The sequence below is a fragment of the Ceratotherium simum genome, chromosome 3 (genome assembly GCF_057802395.1).
Source record: "Ceratotherium simum simum isolate JZ-2026a chromosome 3, ASM5780239v1, whole genome shotgun sequence".
Classification (NCBI taxonomy): Eukaryota; Metazoa; Chordata; class Mammalia; order Perissodactyla; family Rhinocerotidae; genus Ceratotherium; species Ceratotherium simum.
In genome coordinates this window covers 70,146,414-70,168,679 of record NC_141902.1, presented here as the reverse complement: position 1 = coordinate 70,168,679, position 22,266 = coordinate 70,146,414, and the positions used below count along the sequence as shown (strand labels likewise).

The 22,266-nt window shown below is 39.9% G+C and overlaps 1 protein-coding gene across 1 annotated transcript in view; it reads left to right on the top strand.

The window, feature by feature from the left end:
• Positions 1 to 2,613: 2,613 nt before the first annotated feature.
• Positions 2,614 to 22,266, top strand: part of IREB2 (iron responsive element binding protein 2) — a 48,421-nt gene continuing 28,768 nt past the window's right edge. Inside the window, exons 1-3 of the mRNA XM_004421867.3 lie at positions 2,614 to 2,760; positions 4,240 to 4,329; positions 20,936 to 21,101. Coding sequence (XP_004421924.1) covers positions 2,742 to 2,760; positions 4,240 to 4,329; positions 20,936 to 21,101 — 275 coding nt within the window. The 5' untranslated portion in view covers positions 2,614 to 2,741. The remainder of the gene's footprint in view (positions 2,761 to 4,239; positions 4,330 to 20,935; positions 21,102 to 22,266) is intronic.

Genomic DNA, 22,266 nt, shown 5'->3' with positions numbered 1-22,266 from the left:
TAAGTTAGTTCTTCTCAATGGAAGCAGGACATTCAGAAAATAGGAAGGTGTTTTTGATTGTCACCACGGGAGAGGAGCCCTTTTGGCATTTAATGGATGTTAGATTACCTGCATTCCACAAGACAGAAACGCACAACAAAGAATTAGGCAACCGCCTCCACTGAACATGTTGCCAAATATTCAGGTGGGTAACACTCACAAACATCAATTTACAATTATCTAAGCCTACAACTTAACCCCATTTACAAAAAAATGTAAAAGTAATTGCGTATGGTTTTAATATACACTGAATTTTCTTGGAATGCAAATATTGTATAAAAAGAGGAAAGGTTGTATTTTACTTTGGAACTTTACCAAGAATTGTTCACCATTTCAGAAAATAAACAGCGACAACGCTTCCCATAATATTTGAGTCACCAATACATTTTTATTAGTTTCCATTTAAGCTAGCCATTCATGATATATATGTGTGTGTATATACATATATCATTTATTATGTATATGTATTCATGATATACATTTATGCATGATATATGTATGTATTTAGTCTTTGTTTTGAAATGTCAAATATAAAGTGTTGACCATGTTCAGTTGAATAGTTATCTTATGCTCTGTAAAACCAAACTTATTATAAGTAGATACAAGCATCTGACTAAATCATCACATCATGTAATGGAGACATGCCTGTGCACCTACATACTGTAACACACATTATTTTCTAATAAATTACTTTCCTTTTATTTCTCCTTTATATTAGTTAGGGCATTACATAGATTAGCTTATTGTTTTGTGTAGGTTATCTAAGAATTTCATGCCAAGATGGTAAAGGAGAGATTACAAAATATTTGTCTTAAAAGGGCGGTGTTGGATTTGAAAGGGTGAAGAACTACTGGTTTAATTCCTGGTCAATGAGAGGTCTGTGGAAGATCTTCAGGAAAATATTTTCTTCTCTGATAAAAAGAAAGAGGTGCTTTGCACCACTTTCCCTCCTGCTTGTGGAAGTTGTAGGACAACATAATGCTTCTGTATGATGCAGTCACCTTGCAACCATGAGGTGACAAGTCTGAGGAACAAAAACCAAAATGCTGAGGAGCATAGGGTCAAAGTAAGGAATGAGCCTGGGTCTTTGACGATGTGCTTGATCTGTCACAACAACCCTGGGACTGTCTCCTGTGGACTTTGTCATGTGAAATAATTACAGGTCTGTATTGTTTAAGCCACTGTTAGTTGCGTATTCTCTTGCATGCAGGTAAAAGCATCTGACTGAGATATAGGAAACACAGTAAATAGGCAATTACAATCAAGTCTAATAAAGTGCTTTAATTGAAATATAGGGTGCTAGGGATTCTCCTAGACTGGGGGTTGGAGGGTGGTCAACAAATATTTCCTGTAGGAAATAACATCCAGACTAAGGCCTGGAGGATGGTGGTGCTACTCACTGATACAGGCAATACAAAAGGAACACTGGTTTTAAGGGGAAATTGATGAGTCCAGTTTTGGAGATTTTGAGTCTGAGGTGCCTGTGGGACGTGGAGGTGTCCAATAAGTACTAGGATATACACCTCTGGTTTTAGGAGATAGATTTGGGTTACAGGTAGACTGGGAAGCATCAGCATATAACTAATAACTGAAGCCAAAGCAGAGGGTGAGATAGGCCAGGAAAATGAAGAGTGAGAGAAGGTACAAGGCCAGAGCCCTAGCGTCTATTTAAGACCCAGTACATTCAATGACTGGACAGAGAAAGAGGGGCCTGCAGAGGAGACTGAGATGGAGCACCCTTAGCGGTAGGTAGAAAAAAAAACCAAGTAGAGTCTGAGGTCACAAAAGTTGATGGAAGAGGATTTCTCAACAAGGGGAGAGAGTAAGTATTGAGTAAGGGTTGAGAAACGAGAGATTAGCAAGTGAAGTTATGGCTGCCCTCGACCAGAGGCTTTTCTGGGGGTGGAAGCCAGATTAGAGAGGGATAACGAGTGGGAGGGGAAGGGAGAGCACAAGCAACTCTCTGGAAAGTTGGCCGCCAAATGGAGATAAGGCTGTAGAGAAGAACGCAGGGACCGGAGGAGCTGAGGCGGAGGGATGGAGAGACTTAAGCATGACTACGTGCTACAGAGGAGTCAGTAGAGGAGTGATTGAAACCACAGGAGTGTAAGCAAAACTCATTCATTCAACAATTAGTTGAGAGCCCCCGACGTGCCAGACAGTCCGGCCACCCTCTCCTGAGAACACGCGTGTAGGCTACACATGACAGGTTAACCTAAAGTGGTTCTCTTTAAACTATTTACCTAGGAGTTGGAATACTGACGCCCTCCCCCGAACACACACACGCTCGGATACTCTGTAGGAGCCCATACACTACTCAAAACCCCAGTTGGACACCCGAGGCCACAAGTAACCAATGGATTGCGAACTGGGCGACGCTAGTGACGCAAACGATACAGCCTCCCCCGCGCTTCGCCCCCGCTTGCAGGAACAACGGCGATTGCGCAAGGAATCACCTTTTGGCCAGCTCCGCCCCTTCCCTTTCTTTGTTTCCACGTCCCAAGATCTCGCGAGAGTTGGGCGGCAAATCCCGACAGTGTGGATGCAGGGAAGGCGCTGCGGCTCTCGCGGTGTTTGCGCGAGACTGCTCCCTTCCTTCTTCCCTTGCCAGTCCGCCCGCCTTCCTCCCCCTCTTCCCCGCCCGGCCTCCCCCTCCTTCCCCCGCGGGCCCCCTCCCCGCAGGGATAATATGGTCTCCGGCGATGGACGCCCCAAGTGCAGGTTAGTTACAGTCCGCCGACTGGGATCTGGCAGCTGGGGACGGGCGCTGCCGGGCGCCGTGTTCCTTGCTTCTCTCGCCTGGAGTCGCTCGGCCGGCGCCCGAGGCCCTCGGGCTCAGGTCATGCTCCCCTCAGGGCCTGTCCGCTGGGCCGCGCTCTGCGCCCAGGCCGCGAGAGCCGGGCCTCGCCGTCCTCGCCCCCCAGCGGGACCCATCAGGCTGCTCGCTCCGCCGCCGGCCTTGACCCCTGCCCACCTCAGCCTGGTAGCCGCTGCTGGCTACCAGCGGCTTCCCGGCACTCCTCAGTAGCACTGGGGTCAGGGAGAGGCCCACCATCTTCCCTTCCCCGCCCCCCATTTGTGAGGGATGAGGGTGGGGGTCAGGGTCTCCTCGCACGGGTCTCACGCAGCTAGTTGTTTATTCCGCTCTCCGGCCTCGAGCCCCTCCCTCTCTCTTTGCCTCTGGAAGCGGAGTGGGGGCCGGTCAAGGCAAAACACTAGTCAGCCTGTTCCCGGACCATTTATTGCAGCGCTGGCTCTCCTCCCCCCGTCCACTTCTCTCTCTCCCCCCTCTACAAAAAAGAGAAAAACATTATGTATTCTGAAACTGGGCTGTGCTTATCTCTTCTCATCTCGGACCAAGGTCTTAACACTTGGGGGTCTTCCCACCCACCGCAATGAATCTGCACAAAAGATAAAAAGGTTCTTTTCCCTCAAGGCTGCCTCCCCGCCACTTTCCCGAAGAATCGTTAGGAGCTGGGGTACATTCCCATGAGACCCCCTGGGTCTGTGACTTTGTAGTTCAGCTTCAATTCGTGCAAAACTGGAAAGACATGTCTCTTAGGGAGAATCTGCTCATTTACCCAAGTGTTTTGTTGTTCACTTTTACCTTCAGTCTTAAGACCTATTGAGGTATTACCAGATAAGTTTTTCGTTTTGGTTTGGTTTACATTTTGTCCATGTTGTTGAATGCTCTGTAAAATCTGTCTTTTGATTCTTTTTTTAAAAAATCGATCCCTCTAACATAACTGTGGCGTTCTCAAATTTTTCTGTATGTAGTTGTGCAATTTTCAGGACATGTCTTCCAAAAACATGCCTCTGTATCATTTAAATTATTCTCATTGCCCCTTCCAGGTATTCTTCATTATCACATTTCAGGAGTTATGTTACCAGTTTTTACTTGACAAGAGTCATGGTTTAGAAGTGTACTGTCCAATACAGTAGACACTAGCACGTGTGACTATTTAAATTTAAATTAATTAAAATTAAATGTAATTAAAAATTCCGTTCCTCAGTCACCATAGCCAATTTTCAAGTGCTCACAGCCACATGTGGCTAATGACTACTTTATTGGACAATGCAAATATAGAACATTTCCACCATTGCAGAAAATTTCACTGGACAAAGCTGATTTCCAGGTATTTTCGCTTTAATAAGGTACTTTGTAGCTGTGTTTAATGAAAGTGTAATTTCTTTTTTCAGGATACACCTTTGAGTATCTTATTGAAACATTAAATGACAGTTCACATAAGAAGTTCTTCAATGTACCTAAACTTGGAGGCACCAAGTATGGTAATGTTGCTTAAATTTTCTTGGGTTTGTTTAGTTTCTAATAATAAAATGCATTTGTCAAGCTGAGCTGAAGAAATTTTAAATTTATTCCCACCATGTTGTAACAGGTACACCTACACATATCTCTAACATTTTAAAAACTCCTCTTGGGACAACTTTTGTTTGAGGAAGATTTGAGCCCATACCTTAACTTCTCTTTAAAAATCTAAGTTAATTAAACAATGATTTTTTTTTCTCCAAAGAAACTACCAATTCAATTTTTAAAAAAAAGACCTGACTGACGATATTCTATGGCTACTAAATGTAATTTTTCAAGTGAGTGGTGCCCACAATTGTTTATCTGCCATCCTTTGAATAGGAGTCATCAACAGGGCCCACTGATTTGAGTTGTTTTCCAGTACTGGGTGTGGGTTGGCCTGGCCTGTGCACCAGCACTTTTGGCAGACCTTTTCAGGCACCTGATCAGGGTCAAACCTTTCACTGAGGTCTCAGAAGAGTGAACGTGGCTGTACCCCAGGATACTGGATGGAAGTGTTGACTTTACTGACAGCTGAGTAACTTTCTCAACCATGCTAATGAAGGGAGGATCTGATTGGAAGAATGATTATTCTTTTCAGAGTTTTCAGTGAAAACTACTTGAAAACATAAACACCAAATATATTGCAGTCCGTCTCGGAGGGAGCTTTTCTTTAATCATGTTTTTTTTTTCCTTTTTGTATTATTTAATTAAGGTTGCTTTTGTGGTTTTTCTGTAGATTTTGGTGGATTTAAATATTCTAGACTGCCACTAGAGTACTTTCTTGTACACGGTGAGAAGATATAGATATTTGGATATCCTAGAAGATCTCTTCGAATTGGGTTGCCCTTTAAAAGCAAACAGTTCCTGGAGATGAAAGCAGCGTCCTTGACCTCGCATGTTTAGTTGCAGTCATTTGTATTAAAAGAGGCTGGCCATTGTTTTAGTGCCATATGTCTTTCACATTTATTTTATCCCCTCACTGACAGTTTGTGTTAATTTTGAAAAGGGAACAGCTAAATTGGTTATCTACAAGAAAGATCTTTTATTTCCCTTTACTTCTCCCAAACATCTAGTGATTCTGGCCAGTAAGTTTCTTAACCCACATTTTATAGCTTAATATAAAGTTAGAGCATATGTGAGGATATGTTTTAAATTGAGTGTAAGTTTTTTCTGTGGATAATTTGTGGGAACGTGCCTACCTGAAGATGGCCTATATTACCCAGATGCAGGCTATCCATAGGAAACTATCAAAAACAACTATAAAACGCATTGAAAGAGGATGATCAATAATGTTAAAGCCAGATTATCTTTGTAAAATAAGCTATCGTGGACATCTGAACATAACTGGGTTCCAGAGTACTGCCAGGGTTTTTATAACCATGATAAATACAATAATAGAACACCTGTAAATATAAATGACTTCAAAACAGAGATTTGTTTTTTTATTTTTGTGGGGTTAAAACCCTGGTGTTTTCATAGAGTGATTATTATGCGAGGTTTATTAATAATTACTTAATTTCTTAGTAGTTACTTAAGGGGGAATAAAATTTGAAAGAATTGACTTTGAAAGAAAGGAGCAACTTAGGTAGAAGGTTATTTTGCTTGTTTATCATCAGAACAGAAAAATCCACGTTGCATTTTTGGAGGCACCGGATTGAACAGCCTCCCAAACGTGCTTTGGAGACATTGCTTTGGTAATTACCCAGGTTCAGGACCACTGTCTTCTCTGCTCGCATCTCACATTCTGATGCCTGCTAGGTTGAGAAGCACAGCTGCAGTGAGTAACTTAATAAAGGGAATGTGTTCTTTCCCTGTTATATGTTGGGGAGGAAAGATAGTTGAGAACCACTCTTCTGAGCTCCATGCTAACTATCAGGAATACCTGCAGCTGCAACTGAAAACCTATTGTACAGTGACTTTAACAAATAGAGGTTTATTTTTCTCATGTAACAAGAAGTCTGGATGTGGGCCTACTGAGACTGTATAGCACCAATGCCAGCAAGGACCTAGGTTTCTCCTTTCTTTCTGTTTTGCTTTCATTTCTTTTGGTTGCAAATTCCTGCTCCACCTCCAGGCATTATGTCCATGTTCTAGGCGGCCAGAAGGGCAAAACAGGAAGAAAAGCCCTCCCCAGGGGCTTTGGCTTGTGTCTCCTTGGCCAGAATGTCACTGGCCATTCAGCTTTAAGGAGGCTAAAAGATGGAGTATTTAGCTTTCCAGCTTTTACAGAAGAGAAAGGCAAGGGAGAAGTGATTGGGAGTGGGTGATGAGTAAACCAGCATGGTCTATCTGCCTCACTAACCATATCTTCCCTTATTAAGTCTGTCTTTAGATAGAGTACAACACAAAATATTTGACTTCTGCTTTTTTTACTGCCATTTTATCTTTTTGCTTACCAAGTTTATGCTCAAGGTATCTTTATGAAAGTGGACACATCATGCACATTCATTACCTTTTGATCTTATATAATTTTACCTGTGGCAAATTGCCTTTTTAGTGATCTGGATGGAGCTGCCTGTCTGGCATTCCAATGCACTGACTACAACCTTAGAGATTTTGAGTGACTCTTTTAAGAAGATCTCTAAATTTGAAAATATACCTATTTCCAAGGAGGGGAGAAATCACTGTTGCCTAGAATAGTCAGAGACTGCTTCCTGAAGGAACTGGGACTTGAGTTAATGTTAAACAAGGGGGACGTAGAGGACAGTCAACACTTGGGGAATTAGAATGAACAGCATACTGGAAACATAAATGGCCTGGCTATGGTGAAATATATTTTAGAGAGTAGCTGTTATTGGGCAATAGGGCCTCCAGCTGGTGTAAAGCCCCAGGCTTTATCTCAGCCCCTCCTTTATCTCAGGTCATCTCGTTCACCCTTTCTTTTTTTCTTCCTAAATGCTTGCTCTTTAAACCGTAGTACTGCTCAGTCCTGCAGTAGAGCCAGGACTTGGTTTCCAAATCTAAAAGAAAATCGGTATTTAATTTTTTAGGAGAGTTTTTATTGTTTATAAGAAATTAGATTGGGATTGAGAATCACAAAAAGACAGGAACATTAGAGACAGCGTAGAAACAGTCTCATTTTTCTGTGTATATACAAATATATGTAAACATGCTACTTTTAATAAAAATACAGTATACATTGTTTTGTAACCTTTTTTTACTTAATATATCATGAACATCTTTCCATGTCATTGAATACCCCTGTTATCTGAATCTATTTGGTTTCTGAGTCAGGGAGCCTGAGTTCGGGTAGAAAGGGACACCTATACTTTTCTACAGCTTCCAATGGCTGTGTGGTGGTGCCTGTATGAATGCATCATGGTTTAGTTAGCAGATCTTTGAATATTGAGGTTTTTAAAACTTCTCCCTATTTATAAATAAAGCTACTATGTATGCATAATATTTAAACTTTGACGCAAGCTTATTATTATATAGAATTGTTGGGTTGAAAGTGGGCTATTCTCTCCACCCTCATCAAATCTTTTTTATACTTTTACTATATACTGCCTAGTCCAGTCTTTTTTTTTTTTTTTTTAAGATTTTATTTATTTATTTTTTCCCCCCAAAGCCCCAGTAGATAGTTGTATGTCATAGCTGCACATCCTTCTAGTTGCTGCATGTGGGACTCGGCCTCAGGATGGACGGAGAAGTGGTGCCTCGGTGCGCGCCCGGGATCCGAACCCGGGCCACCAGCGTCGGAGCACGTGCACTTAACCACCAAGCCATGGGGCCGGCCCCCCTAGTCCAGTCTTTACTCTCGAATATAAGGAACAAAAACTCACTGAAGTAAAGAAGATGTTGCAGGGCCGGCCCGGTGGCTTAGCGGTTAAGTGCATGCGCTCCGCTACTGGCGGCCCGGGGTTCGGATCCTGGGCGTGCACCGACACACCGCTTCTCTGGCCATGCTGAGGCCGCGTCCCACATACAGCAACTAGAAGGATGTGCAACTGTGACATACAACTATCTACTGGGGCTTCAGGGGCCGGAGGGGAAGGAGGAGGATTGGCAATAGATGTTAGCTCAGAGCCGGTCTTCCTCAGCAAAAAGAGGAGGATTAGCATGGATGTTAGCTCAGGGCTCATCTCCCTCACAAAAAAAAAAAAGATGTTGCAGTTTCCAAATATCCAAAGACAGAGGAAGAAAGCACAGTCAGGCCTCATGGGAACCAGAATTTCTAAGCCAGAGGCTGTTCTATTTGTCACTTGAAAGCTGCCTGTTCTCTTTATTCCTGTTTCTTTTTGAATATCTACTGTCCAGTCTTATCTACAGCCCACTTTACTTACTCGTTTTGTATAATGCCCAATATAGCCACTGCCGGCTGTTCTTTTTATGTTGTGATTGGCTTACCAGCCAGTTAAGACCGTTTATACCTCTAGATGACGTTTTCACCTGTTGTATTAACCTGGTTTGGCTGGGCTTGTCAGGTGTCTATTGCTGGTCCAGTTATCTTTCTGGAACACAGACACAAGTCTTTGTTTTCTAACCTTGTCTTTTCTATGAACTCTGGAAAGGGCTGTGAGTTCGATAAGCAATGAAATAGTTTGCTTGTAATGTTTACACACAGTATATAACTTTCTAAGGATTACATTCACCTGCCATGATTCTACTATTCCATGTACAATCATGTACTCATCAACCCTCCACATTTTGTCCAAGGGGCTATTGGTTTTAACTCTGCTTTTGTTGACAATTTCTGTTCTAGATTAGGCCCTTTTGGTAGCAAAGAACAGACAGCCTCTAGTTCCAGTGGAGAAAGATTTGTTGTAATGATACAGAGCTCCCAGGCCAGTGAAATGTGGCTGTATCTCAAGAAAATGGGCAGTGGGCCAGAACTGAGGAAGCTGTTTATTTTTTTCTCTCTGGGCTTCAGACTTCTGCCCCTCTCCATTCTTCTGCTCCCTCTACTTCATTGCAGACAAGCTTCATCTGCCTGTTTATATTTGCCCCCAAATGGCAACCTCTGTCCCTAGCTTAGCTCTTAACACCTTTCTGGCTCAGTCTCTCTGTGTCCTGATTGCAAATTTCTGAGTGAGGAATCTAATTGTCCCAGTGTATTTTTTCACACAAGGCTGTTGGTAATTGACCTGCCAGGGGATTGGCTCTTGCTTCACTGCTATAGCCAGGGAGGTAATGGGACACTGAGGACTGTCCATTCCATGGGTAGCAGTTTGGACATGCCCCATGAAGTACACCTGTTATGTTAGCAAATAGTGCCAAATTTCATGCTTACCAGGAGTGAATAAGAAGAGTGAGTGTTTCTTCACCTTTATCAGTAATAGGTATTATTTTTCTTGTTTTCTGTCTGTCAGTGAGTGAAAAAAAATATTAAAGAAGCAGGAATCTGTTTTGTCTTTTTCTACCTTCTTAGACTCTCCATGGCATTATTAAAAAAAAAAGTCAGAATTCTTTATCAGAAGTTGATCTCATCCAGCCTGATATTGGTTAGAGACAGAAACAGTACCTTGATTCTAATCAGGCATGGGTAGGAGTTAAGCCTGTCTCCAGGTCTGGTGGGGTTACAGGACCTTCTAGAACAGTTTCTTAATCTTTTCTCCTGGCTCCTGGCCTCGAGCAGTTTTTAGGTTTACTCTGTAGTTACTCTAGCCGGTTCTTGCCCAGTCCCCTAGCCCTCTTTCTCAGTCTGGACTCTGAAGATACCCTTCTTGGGGCTTTAGGCAGGGCTAGAGTGTTTGCGTGTTTCCCCCTTCCTTCAGTCTCATGTATTTCTCTGTCCTGTTTAGTTTATCTAAAGCCTGCTTACTAGCCACTTGTTAATACTGATATCTCTTATGGATGATTTCTTCATCTACTGTTTAAACCTGGAATTTTCACTTTTTTCAAATAACAAAACCCTTTTACATTATCTGTCTTCACTACGTTGCTTTGTGGTAGGCAGGGAAGATACTTTTATCTCCGCTTTATATACATGAGGAAAATGAGGCTAAAAAAATGTAAGTAATTTGCCTAAGGTCACATATCTTCTAAGTGAGGAGATTTGGTCTTAGACTAGATCTGACTTAAGACCAACACTTTCTCCTCCCCTTAATACCATTCTGTTTTCCAGCTTAATCAGTAATAAAACTGCCAGTATTATTTACTATATCCATTCTGTAAGATAACTTCTGTTATTATTCATTTGGCCAAGGTCCCATTACCAAGTACCATTACCTGCTAAGTGGTGAAGGAGAAACTTGAACAAAAATCTGTGATTCCAAAGCCTGTGCTTATAAAAACTAGTACGTGGAAAGTTGCAAGCTCATGCTTACAAGGGCCATAGAGGCAGCATAAACAAGTGAAATGGCCCTGGTTGGAATTGTGGCAAACAGGAGAGCACATGCTGTGTATAAAGGGGTAGGTGCTACTCAGTTCCAGCAGAAATAAGAGGTCAGTATTGTAAAACTTTCTGATATTTATCTTAAGAAGCCAGAAATTTGGCTTTTCATGAGAAAAATCTCTGTTTTTTTTCAGTGTTGGCAATTAAATTTTTAAATGTTAAAACTATGTGCAGAACAGATGAAACGGGTCTGCAGGCCAACAGTTTGTGACCTCTGCATTGAGAGATACACTGTATTGCCTAATCTTAGTAGCAGCCATTTAGCCTTGAATAGTAGGATCTGCAGTCCTGGAAGCCTGGATATGCCTTTCATCAGCTGCCTCCCATGTAAAATATCAGACCTCAGCATCTTTTTTCAGAGCCTGAACCACCTGTTGGATCTTCCACTAAGTAATTGATCAGAAGGATATCTGTTGTTATCAGCTCATTTCAGAAGTGTGATAACACAAATTATCATACTTTTCTAGTTTAAGTTACCAGCTTCTCCTGGTTCCCACATGTCTTTTTGATTACCTGTCCTTAGAGGATTAGCTTTCTGGATTCATAGAATTCTAGAAATTCCTGGTTAGAAGAGGTGGAATTAATGCAGTCCTGTTTTCTACTTGGTGCATGAATCTCTTAACACTTTAATTCATTCAGCTAACATTTATTGAATACTCATGTATTTCTGGCAAATGAAAGATGGCTAAGATAGCATCTTTGTGCTAAAGAAAACACACAGTTTAGTAATGGGGACATAAATGGAAAATATGTAAGTACAGTGCTTTAGTATGTTGTAGCAGTCTCAGTCCAATCAGGAGAAAGAACATGGGAAGTTTACTATAAATACTTGTGACAAAAGAGTAATTATAAGATATAAGGAAACTGTATATGTACTGTAGGGCTGATGGAGAATACCCAAGGAAAGACAAACTTGGAAGGGGTTCAGACCTCATTTGTAGAAGATGTGGTTCAGCCCACTAGATAGCAGAGAAGTTGGCTGGTTTGGCCAGGCTTGAGGTGGTCTGGAGTTGTTATGCAGGCAGCAGGTAACCCTCTGGAATGCAGGCAAGGGACTAGGCGACCAGCAGCTGGTGGTGTGGGCATGCATTGAGAGAACAGGTGCTGGCAGGGGCAGGAGCCCCTCAGAGTGCACAGGCCGCATAAGGGATTGCAGAAGGAGCAGCAGCTCAATATGTGACCGTCCAGGCAGCTTGCAGAGGAAGTCCAGGCGCCAGCGAGGCAGAGGGCCTTCTGTGCGGGAGAGTCTCGGTTCAGGTATCGGCACAGGCATGAGTACTTCAGAGTGTGCAGTTACATGGGGGCTCTGGTTCCTGTGTTGGGAGGGCTGTGGTGATATTAAACATGTGTGTATGTATTTTTTATGTATTGTATAATAAAATGTGGCCACATTTGGAAGATCTGCATAACTCAGTGAACCCTTATTTCTCAAAGACCATCAGTGAACATAATGAGCAGACAATGGTGGGACTAGATAAATGAACAGACAGGCTTACTTCATTCATTTTTGAGAAAATGTCTGCCAAATACTCACATTTGAATAACCATAGTTTGTCACTTCTTTCAACTGAAAATGGTGTTCTTTGGAAAAAGTGGCTAATTTAGCTTGCAATTCAAACAATCACACAAGTGTTTTTCCTCAAGCAACCATTGTAGTTTGGTTTTGAGCAGAAATACTGTATACACTCTTTTCATTTTTGTCACACAGTATTAAGACTTGACTTCAGCAGTTGAGATTTAATAAAATTAATACTTTTTCTGCTTCATCAAGGACATTCTTAAGTGAAAGTGGTATTTTGTGTGAAAATGAACAATGCAATGAGTACAAGTACAATTTGGTGCCACTGCCTTGAGTCCTGCTAAGGCACCAGCACTTTTACTCATCATTGCTTTTGAACCATTGGTGCATATGTCAAAGCAGTGAAAAAAACAAATGATGTCTTAGTTGACTTTGCAGATTCCCTAAAAGAGTTTCAGTTCCCCCCAGGAGTCCAGGGACCACTCTTTGAAAACCACTGGTAGGGGCAAGTGTGAAGGTGGAAAGAAACTAGAGAATCTAGATGAGAGATGACATTAGTGGTGGCTTGGACCAGGTTTAGTGATGGTGGTGGTAGAAGTAGACACATTGAAGAGATGTTTGAGAGAGGTGTCGAGGATGATGCCCAGATGTTTGGCGTAAGCATCTGGATGTATGGTGGTGCTGTTTACTGAGCTAGAGAACCCAAGAGGAGGTAGTGATATGGTGCAGGGGCAGAGGGAAATCACTGAGTTCAGTTTAGGTACTAGTGAGTTTAGGAACATATCAGTATTCAAATAGAGATGTTCATGAGGCTATTAGGAGTATAGTTCTGGCGCTCAAAAGACAGACTTGTACTACAGAAAAATATTTTGGAATTATTGGTGTATAGATTGTCAGTTGAAGCCGTAGGAGCAATGAAAACTTCTGAGGGGAGACAGTATGGAGTCAGAAAAGAAGTGAGCCTAGAAATGAACTCTGAGGAACTCCTACATTTAAAGACCAGGTAGAGCCAGCCCCGTGGCTTAGCAGTTAAGTGCGCGCGCTCTGCTACTGGCGGCCTGGGGTTCAGATCCCGGGCGCGCACCGATGCACTGCTTGTCTGGCCATGCTGAGGCGGCGTCCCACATACAGCAACTAGAAGGATGTGCAGTTATGACATAGAGCTATCTCCTGGGGCTGTGGGGAGAAAAGGGGAAAAAAAGGAGGAGGATTGGCAATACATGTTAGCTCAGGGCCGGTCTTCCTCAGCAAACGGGAGGATTGGCATGGATGTTAGCTCAGGGCTGATCTTCCTCACAAAATAAATAAATAAATAAATAAATAAAGATCAGGTAAAGGAGTAGAGGCCAGCCAGGAAACCAAAACAGGGCTGCCAGAAAGTGTTAAGAACTCTAAAGGATCTAGAATTTTACTCTCCTTGCAAGTTAGCCTGACATAATTTCATAGATGCCGGTAGAAGACATAAGACTCTTGGATCGGAGACAATGGACAGTTTATTACTGACGGCAAAGCAGTATCAGTAGTACCAACATTTGTGTTGGTTTCCCAAGCTCCAGTTTCTACAGGATGTTGGTAAAGAGGGCCAGGTAATACCTGCACGCACAGTGGTTGTGTTACAGAAAAGGAACTCTGACTTAGGGAATCCAAGTATTTTGTAACAGTAGGCATGCCTGCCCTTTGCTCCGGAAGGAGACACTATCTTTATCTTCCAAGGCTATTCACTATATTAACGTCATTTTAAAAATAGTCTGGAACAAAGGCAGTTATTGCCACTGTTGACAAGTCATGCAGAAATGTGAGATGGGAGTCATTGGAGAATTGTCTTCCAACAATCTGTTAGAAAGAGAACTGGAGGATGGTGTTGTGAAAGCTGGTAGAAAAAGAGTGTTTCAAGAAGGAGGAAATTGAATATTGCTGAATATTGAATAATGAAATTGAATAATGTTGAATATTGCTGAGAGGACATTGGAACTCTAGCTAGAGCTATTTCATTACTGTTTTAAGAACAGAAATCAGATTGGTGTGGGCTGAAGAGTGAATGGACGTGCAGAAAACTGGACATTGGGAGTACAGGTGGCTCTTTCAAAAAACTTGGTTGAGAGTTTGAAGAAAGCAGTACTTGGAAGCATGAGTGTGTGTGTGTGTGTGTGTGTGTGTGTGTTGTGCGTTAAACTGGGGCTAGAGGCTGTTTAAATGCTGATAGGAAGAATCCAATTGAAGGGTAGATTGCAGAAAAAGGAGAGAGGATGATTGATGACTTATGGGTCCAAAAATGTGTCAGTGGGAATGGGATGCAGAGCTCCTGTAGAGAAGTTGGCATTTAGGAGGAGGTCCACAGCTGCCTTCTTAACTGGGGAAAAGATAAATCCAGAGGCAGCTAGGCTTGTGGGTATAGTAGGAGGAAGGCCCGGTAGGAACTATTTTTATTTATCTGAGTGGTAGGAAGTTGGGCTATGTCCTGTAGGAGATAAATAGAGATTAGATTTTAAGGTGAGTAGATGAAGGTATGAATTGTTGTGGAGTATGGAAAAACAAGCAGATCAGAGAAACAAAGTAGGATTTCTGGATGAATATAATGAGGACCCTATTGAGGTTGTAGTTATGTATTTACATTGGTATATTGGTACCAGTTTCTTTAGTTGATATTGTAGGGATGGTTTTTTTCTTTTTCTTTACTCCTCCTCTACATATCACCACCATTAAAACCACAGTGAACTATTTCACACCCACCAGAATGGATATTATATAAAAAAGACAGACAATAACAAATGTTGAGGAGGATGTGGAGAAATGAGAACCCTCGTACATTGCTGGTGGGAATGTAAAATGATGCAGCCACTTTGGAAAACAGTCTGGCAGTTTCTTAAAACGTTAAATGGGCTGGCCCGGTGGCGTAGCGGTTAAGTGCGTGTGCTCCGCTTCAGCAGCCTGGGGTTCACAGGTTCGGGGCCGGGTGCGCACCAACGCACTGCTTGTTAAGCCATGCTTTGGTGGAGTCCCATACAAAGTAGAGGAAGATGGGCACAGATGTTAGCCCAGGGCCAGTCTTCCTCAGCAAAAGGAGGAGGATTGGCGTCGAATGTTAGCTCAGGGCTGATCTTCCTCACAAAAAATAAAAATAAAAAAATAAATAAACTAGAGCATCTGTGGCCATTTTTTCACACCTACTGGCTTAATCTTTGCTGTTATGGCTGTGGACTATCTACCTATAGATTTACTTTAAGGATTAAATGAGATAATGGAGGTAAAGCACCTCAATATCTACTCCCTAGTAGGTCCTAAATAGATAACTGCAGATGTTACTGTTAGAAAAGTTGAGGAATAGAAATGTATTAGTTTTCTTTTACTGCATAGCAAGTTAAACCAAAAGCTTTGTGGCTTAAAGCAACAATAAACATCTCTCCATTTCTGTAGGTCAAGAATTCAAGAATGGCTTAGTTGAATAGTTCTGGCTCAGGATCTCTGATGAGGTTACAACCAGGTGTTAGTTGGGCTTGCAGTCATCCGAAGGCCTGACTGGGGCTGAAGGATCTGCTTGTAAAGCAACCCACTCACATGGCTGGCAAGTTGGTGCTTGCTGTTGGCACAGAGACCTCAGATTTGCTCCACGTGAGCCTCTTCTCAGTGCTGCTTGATTCTCTTCATAACAGGCTGCTGGCTTCTTGCGGACTGAGTAATCCAAGAGAGGATGGCTGATGCCAAAATACTTGTATAACTTAGCCTTAGAAGTTACACACTGTTATCTCTGCCATACTCTGTTGGTCACACAACTGATCTTCACTGTAGAAGATTACATGAAAGCATGAATGCCAGGAGGTGAGGATTATTGGTATCATCTTGGAGGCTGGCTACCGCAGAAATAAGAAATTGCTTTTGTTTAGGGGAGGAGGTATTTATTTATTTGCGTCTTTCCTTGCAGTAGACCTCTAGTAGTTATGAATTCAGACAAATTTGCAAGTTAGTGCTTCTTTCTGACAAAATGTTCAGTTAATGTTTATAATTCATTTTTAGTCTTATAGTACTCTTATTTGATAATTACTTTTTAATTTAATAGTTAATCACTTCTCAAATGATAGAGTTAAAAAATCAACGAGACCACTAAGATTATAACCAAAACAGTAGCCTCTTGCCCTACCCCAAATTTCTACCCTGCAGAGAATACTATTTTTAATTCTCTTGATTATTTCTTTTGGTAATTTCCTCCATATTATTAAATAGTCTTGCTTATACAGCTGTTTCTTGATTTTTCAGTTTTAGACTTTACCAACTTTCTTCTGTGGAAAACGAGGATTTGGCACTTTTCTTCTCTCTTACATATATCCCCTGTACCTCTTGCTAGTATAGTCATCATAATTTTTGGTTAAATCAGAATTCTGTGTTTATGTTGTTATGACTGTAAATATTGTCAGCCAATCCATGTAGTAAATGAGGATTGCATCTCGTTTGTCTTACAACTTCGTATTTTTTCCTGGAATGAATGATTGTCTTTTTTTCTTTGCTTAATTTTCTGTGTCCTTATCAATAATTCATCTCCAAACTCTCCAAAAGAACTAAACTACTCCTGGTATAATCAGGTAATCTATCAATTAATTTTTTTCCCTTCTCTCGGTAACGTCCCATCTGGACTTCATCTTCTGCTCCATTTGAGACTGATTGCACTGTGGCGTGCACAGCCATTGTCCTAGAAGAGTCTCCGCTCTCTCTTGTGTTAGAGGCTCTGTTTCCTAGATTTCATGATTTTCTATTCTCCATTTGCTTTCTTGTTTTATAAAACATATCCTCCAGTAGCTTCCTAAAAAAGGGTGCCTGGGAAGTAAATTTTTGAGACCTTGAGTAATTAATTGATAGATTGCCTGTGTACAAATTTCTAGGTTGGAAATTATTTTCACTTGGGATTTCAAAGGCATTGTTTCATTGCCTTCTAACTTCTCACACTCCTCTTAAGAAATCCCAGGCTATCCTGATTCCTAGTCTTTGTTTCTGATTGTCTTTCTCCTATGTAGACATTTAGTTTCAGCTTTCTCTTTTCTGCTCAGTCCATTACCAGTCATCTGTGCAGTGTTTTCCAAAATTTTGTTAGTTTTGCTTCTCCCTGTCTCTGTTCCTGTGGGTTTATAACTTTTATTTCTTTACTATTATGTTAGTAGGTTTCAGGAGGGAGTAGAGATAACTGGTGGTGTTTATTTTACTAGAAATTGATTGAAATGCTTTTTGTGAAGATACTTTTTAACAAAAAATATTCCTGAGATTGTTTTTTCAGAATTAATTAACCAAATACAGAGTTATTCTTGTGTATTTGCTTCTGTGATAATATTTTCTTTCTTATTATTTGCAAATGTTCTATTAAAAAAATTTACCCCCTGTAATTCCTTTTGATTTTTGGGACTTGATTATGTTTCTGATTGAGGTAAGGATGGAAACTAATATTTGTTAAGTTAACCTACTATTTGTCATGGTATGTTTGACGGTTTTACGTGTACTAGATAGATGATGAGCTAAGGTAGTCTTCACATCTCTGTTAGGTAGCTGACGTTCCCATTTTAAATGAGAAAATGCATCATCTTGAGTCACTTTTCAAAGGTCATAACTATAGTAAACAGCAAATACAGGCTTTGAATCTAATGTTTCTGGTTATGTAGTTCTTTATCCTCTTTACTTACAACTTCATTAATCTTTAATTTGTGTGTGAAAATTTTCAAGCATAAAAGTAGGGAGAGAATGGTATAATAACCTACCATGTATTTGTCAGCCAATTATCAATATTTTGCCAGTGTTTTGTTTCAGATATTCCACCTTTTTTTAACCTGTAGATATACTTCAATATACATTTCTGATGCAAGAAAGGACTTAAAAAAAAAAAAACAATCTCAATGCCTTTGTTACATCTAATAAAATTAATAGTAATTTCTTAATATAATCTAAAACCTGGTCCACATTCAGTTTTGTGTGGTTGTTTCAAAAATATATTTCTGCAGTTGGTTTGTTCACACAATATCCAAATAGGATCCACATAGCATTCGGTTGTTATGTTATCTTAAGTCTCTTTTAAAAATCTATAATACCCCTCCTCTCTCTTTTTTTATGCCGCTTTTATATTGAAGAAACTAGTTTCTTTATTCTGTGTAGTGTACCACATTCTCCATGTGGCCGATTGCTTCTTCATGGTTTCATTTTACTGTTGCACTATCCCCCATATTTCCTGTTAACTGGAAGTTGGAGCTAGACATTTGAGTAGAATCGGATTATTTATGTATTTATTTGTTTTTTCAAGGACACTTTGTAGTTGGTGCTTGTATTTCCTATTTCATCAGGAGGCAAATAATGTCTATAACGCCCCACTTTTGGTGATCCTAAGTGGGTATACTTGTTATCAGCTTGACCCGTCCAGTATAAGTTCCCCATTCACATCACCTAATGATTTTAGCATCCACTTATGATCATTGTCTATATCCATTATTTCATTAGGTGTTGTACATTGGTGATTTTTCTAATTATATCATTCCTTCTATGTTTATTAGCTATAATTCTTCTATAATGAATAACTTTCCCTTCTTACTATTTGGTTACTTGAAATCAGGAAAGACAGGATTGATGATTGATTTTTTTTCCTCCTCTTTGTCAGTTTTCAGGGTAATTAGTTGCTCTAGCGACTTCCATTGGCGATCAGTGAAGGGTTTTTTTTTAAAGAGTCATTGTGAACTAAGGGCTATCTATATATTTGATATATTTCAGTGAATTACAGTCATCATTCATTTTGATGCTTATATTGATCTATTAGTGTCCCCATTGTCTTTGATAACTTTTTTGGTTTCTGACACGAGATGTTCCAGGCTCATTTTGTTCATATCCTTCCCTAAACATGGAACTGGCCATTTCTCCAAGGAACTCTGGTTTTTTAAAAATGATAAATAGTATTTAGAAACAGCATGCTGAGTTGTTAGGGGTTCATTACTATTGGATTGTCATTGTTTTAGGCATCTTCAGTGAACAGAGCTAGGAAATACATTTTTTTTTTTATTGATGTCTTAATAGTTTATAACATTGTGAAATTTTGGTTGTACATTTTTGTTGATCACCATATATGTGTCTCCCTTCACCCCTTGGGCCCACCCCCTACCCCCATTGCCCCAGGTAACCACAATACAGTTTCCTCTGTCCATGTGTTTGTTTATATTCCACATGAGTGAGATCATATGGTGTTTGTCTTTCTCTTTCTGGCTTATTTCACTTAACATTATACCCTCCTGGTCCATCCATGTTGTTGCAAATGGGAAGATTTTTGTCTTTTTTTATGGCTGAGTAGTATTCCATTGTATATGTATAACACATCTTCTTGATCCAGTCGTCAGTTGTGGGACACTTGGGTTGCTTCCACTTCTTGGCTGTAGTGAATAATGCTGCAATGAACATAGGGGTGCATAAGCCTCTTTGGATTGTTGATTTCAGGTTCGTTGGATAGATTCCCAGTAGTGGGATAGCTGGATCATAGGGTGAGGAAATACATATTTTTAAGATAGAGAAAAATAAATCATGAGTTTGTACCCATGATTCCAACTGAAATTTTTTTTTTTTAATTTAGCTACTCTGATTTTATACTTGTGCATTATTACTCTTGAAAATCTTGGTTCCCAACCATAGTAACAAAAGTACTTTTTGCCTCCTTCTTATAGATATATGACAATTGCAAAATTACAATATCAGTATTAATGCCTGAACGTAGTTTGTTTTCCTTATGGATCTTTTTGTCCTTAGCATATGTCCCCCTAGGGAGGTACAGCTAAAATACTGTGGAATATGTACTAAGACTTGCAGTTTATCCTTTCATTGTTCTTTCTAGGGGAAAATGTATATATTAATTATTAATATATAATATTTTAATTGTATATTTAATGTTTAGTAACTAAAATTATGTATTTAACATATAATATGTGTTAGTGTATTTTTTTTACTCCCTTTTTTACTGGAAAGGGGGTATACTATGAACATTATTTTGCACTGCTTTTTCTCTTAATGATATATTCTGGCGATCACTCCTTATCAGCTTGTAGAGATCTTCATTCCTTTAAACAGCTGCATAGTAATCCATTGTGTGGATTACCATGATTTATTCAACCAGTCCCATTCGGATAGTCTTCCCTTTAAGTCCTAAGGAAACACTTTTATGTGGCAAAATCTGGTGTGAGAATTTAATATGATTGAAAATTTTAAAATATTAAAATCTATTTCTCTATAGTTTTCTTAAACTAATAATCGAGAGTGAATGACAGTTTTCATAAAATGAATTTTAGACCTAAGCACCTTGATTTACTTTTAAACCTTAACCATTTTTGATGGAAATCTTTTAAATTTATTATAAACTTTTACACAGTTTAACCATTTTTTGCCATAATAGGGGTGTGTCTTCATTATTGTATTTAATTCTAATTTTCTGTGCTTTTAAATTTTTCTGTGTCTTCCCTGAATATTAAGTATTTGTCAGTCTCATACGCCCAAATCAGTGTGAAGATTTTCTCTCTGCTTTTTCAGGGCCTTGGCTTACATATAGGAAAGTCAGATTTATAGAAAGCCTCGTGTTAACGTGAATGGTGTTTTACTCCATGTTTACTAGACTAAAATTTTTTTTAAATTGAGAGAACAATGCATCTGTGTCTTTATCTGACTTTTTGATATTGTAATTTTTATAATATATAGTTGACTATTCTGTTATTACTAGTAATATTTTCTCTTGAATCAGATGTTCTGCCTTACTCAATACGGGTCCTGTTGGAAGCTGCTGTGAGAAATTGTGATGGCTTTTTAATGAAAAAGGAAGATGTTATGAACATCTTAGACTGGAAAACCAAACAAAGCAATGTCGAAGTGCCCTTCTTCCCTGCCCGTGTTCTTCTTCAAGATTTTACGTGAGTGATAGATTTTTTTATGAATGAATTTTCAGAGTGTTCCCTTTTTAAAATTCAGACTCCCTGATGGTTGACTCTGTTGTTTTTTAATTTTGAAGATTAGTTTATAAATTTTAAAAAGTTGCCTATTTTAAACTGAAGCCATTTGTTAAAAATTAGGCACTTGTTTCTTGTATAGTTTATTCAAATACTATTTTTGCTTAACTGCCTACTTGTCATCCCCATCTAGCTAATAGGTTTTTCAAACTGAACGTATCCAAAACTTGATTGCCCAGGCCACCTCACCTATTCCTTTTCAAGTCTTTTCCATCATTGTAAATGGAACTATAGTTTCCCGTTTGTTTAAAGCAAAAATCTAGGTGTTAACCTTGATTCCTCTCTTTCCCTTACACATAATCCAGTCTCTCAGCAAGTTCTGTCAGCTCTACCTTTGAAATATGTCCTGAGTCCAAATACTTTTTACCATCTCCACTACTGTCATCCTGATTCTAGTCCCATTCTCTCTTACCTGGACTATAACTATAATAGTCTCTTAACTGGTATCCCTGCTTCCACGCATGCAATCTGTAGTCTTTTGTTTTCACAGTAGGTGAAGTAACTTGGTTAAAAAATGTTAATCCAAGTTATATCATTTCCCCATATACTAGTTGGCTTTAATCACACTTAGAATAAAATCCAAAGGCTTTACCATAGCCTGAAAGACCTTGCCTGATCCCTGGGTGTCCAGGGATTATTTATTGGAAGAGTTAAATGTTTAGCTGAGTTTTGAAGGAGGTATAAGAGTTAGCTAGACAAATAAGAACATCGCCTTCACCCACCTACCCAAATCTTTTTTTGTATATCACTGCTCTGTGTACCCTATATATGCTGCTATTATAGTACTTATGATAATATTCTATAATTGCTACTTTATCTTCCTACAAATTCCTTGAGAGCAGGAACTCCTTGGCCTTGTGCCATTAGTGTCTAGCTCATTGAAGGCATTTGGTAAATGCTTGTTATATAGTTGGCTGGAGATATATATATTTAGTGATAGCTTTGGAGTAGCAGGAAGGCACTGGGAGGGAAGGGACTGGAGCTAGGGAAAAGGGAGAAGGAGTATCATAAAATTGAAGGCAGGAGAAAGAATTCCATAGACAGTTCCCTTGTTCTATTATACCTCTAA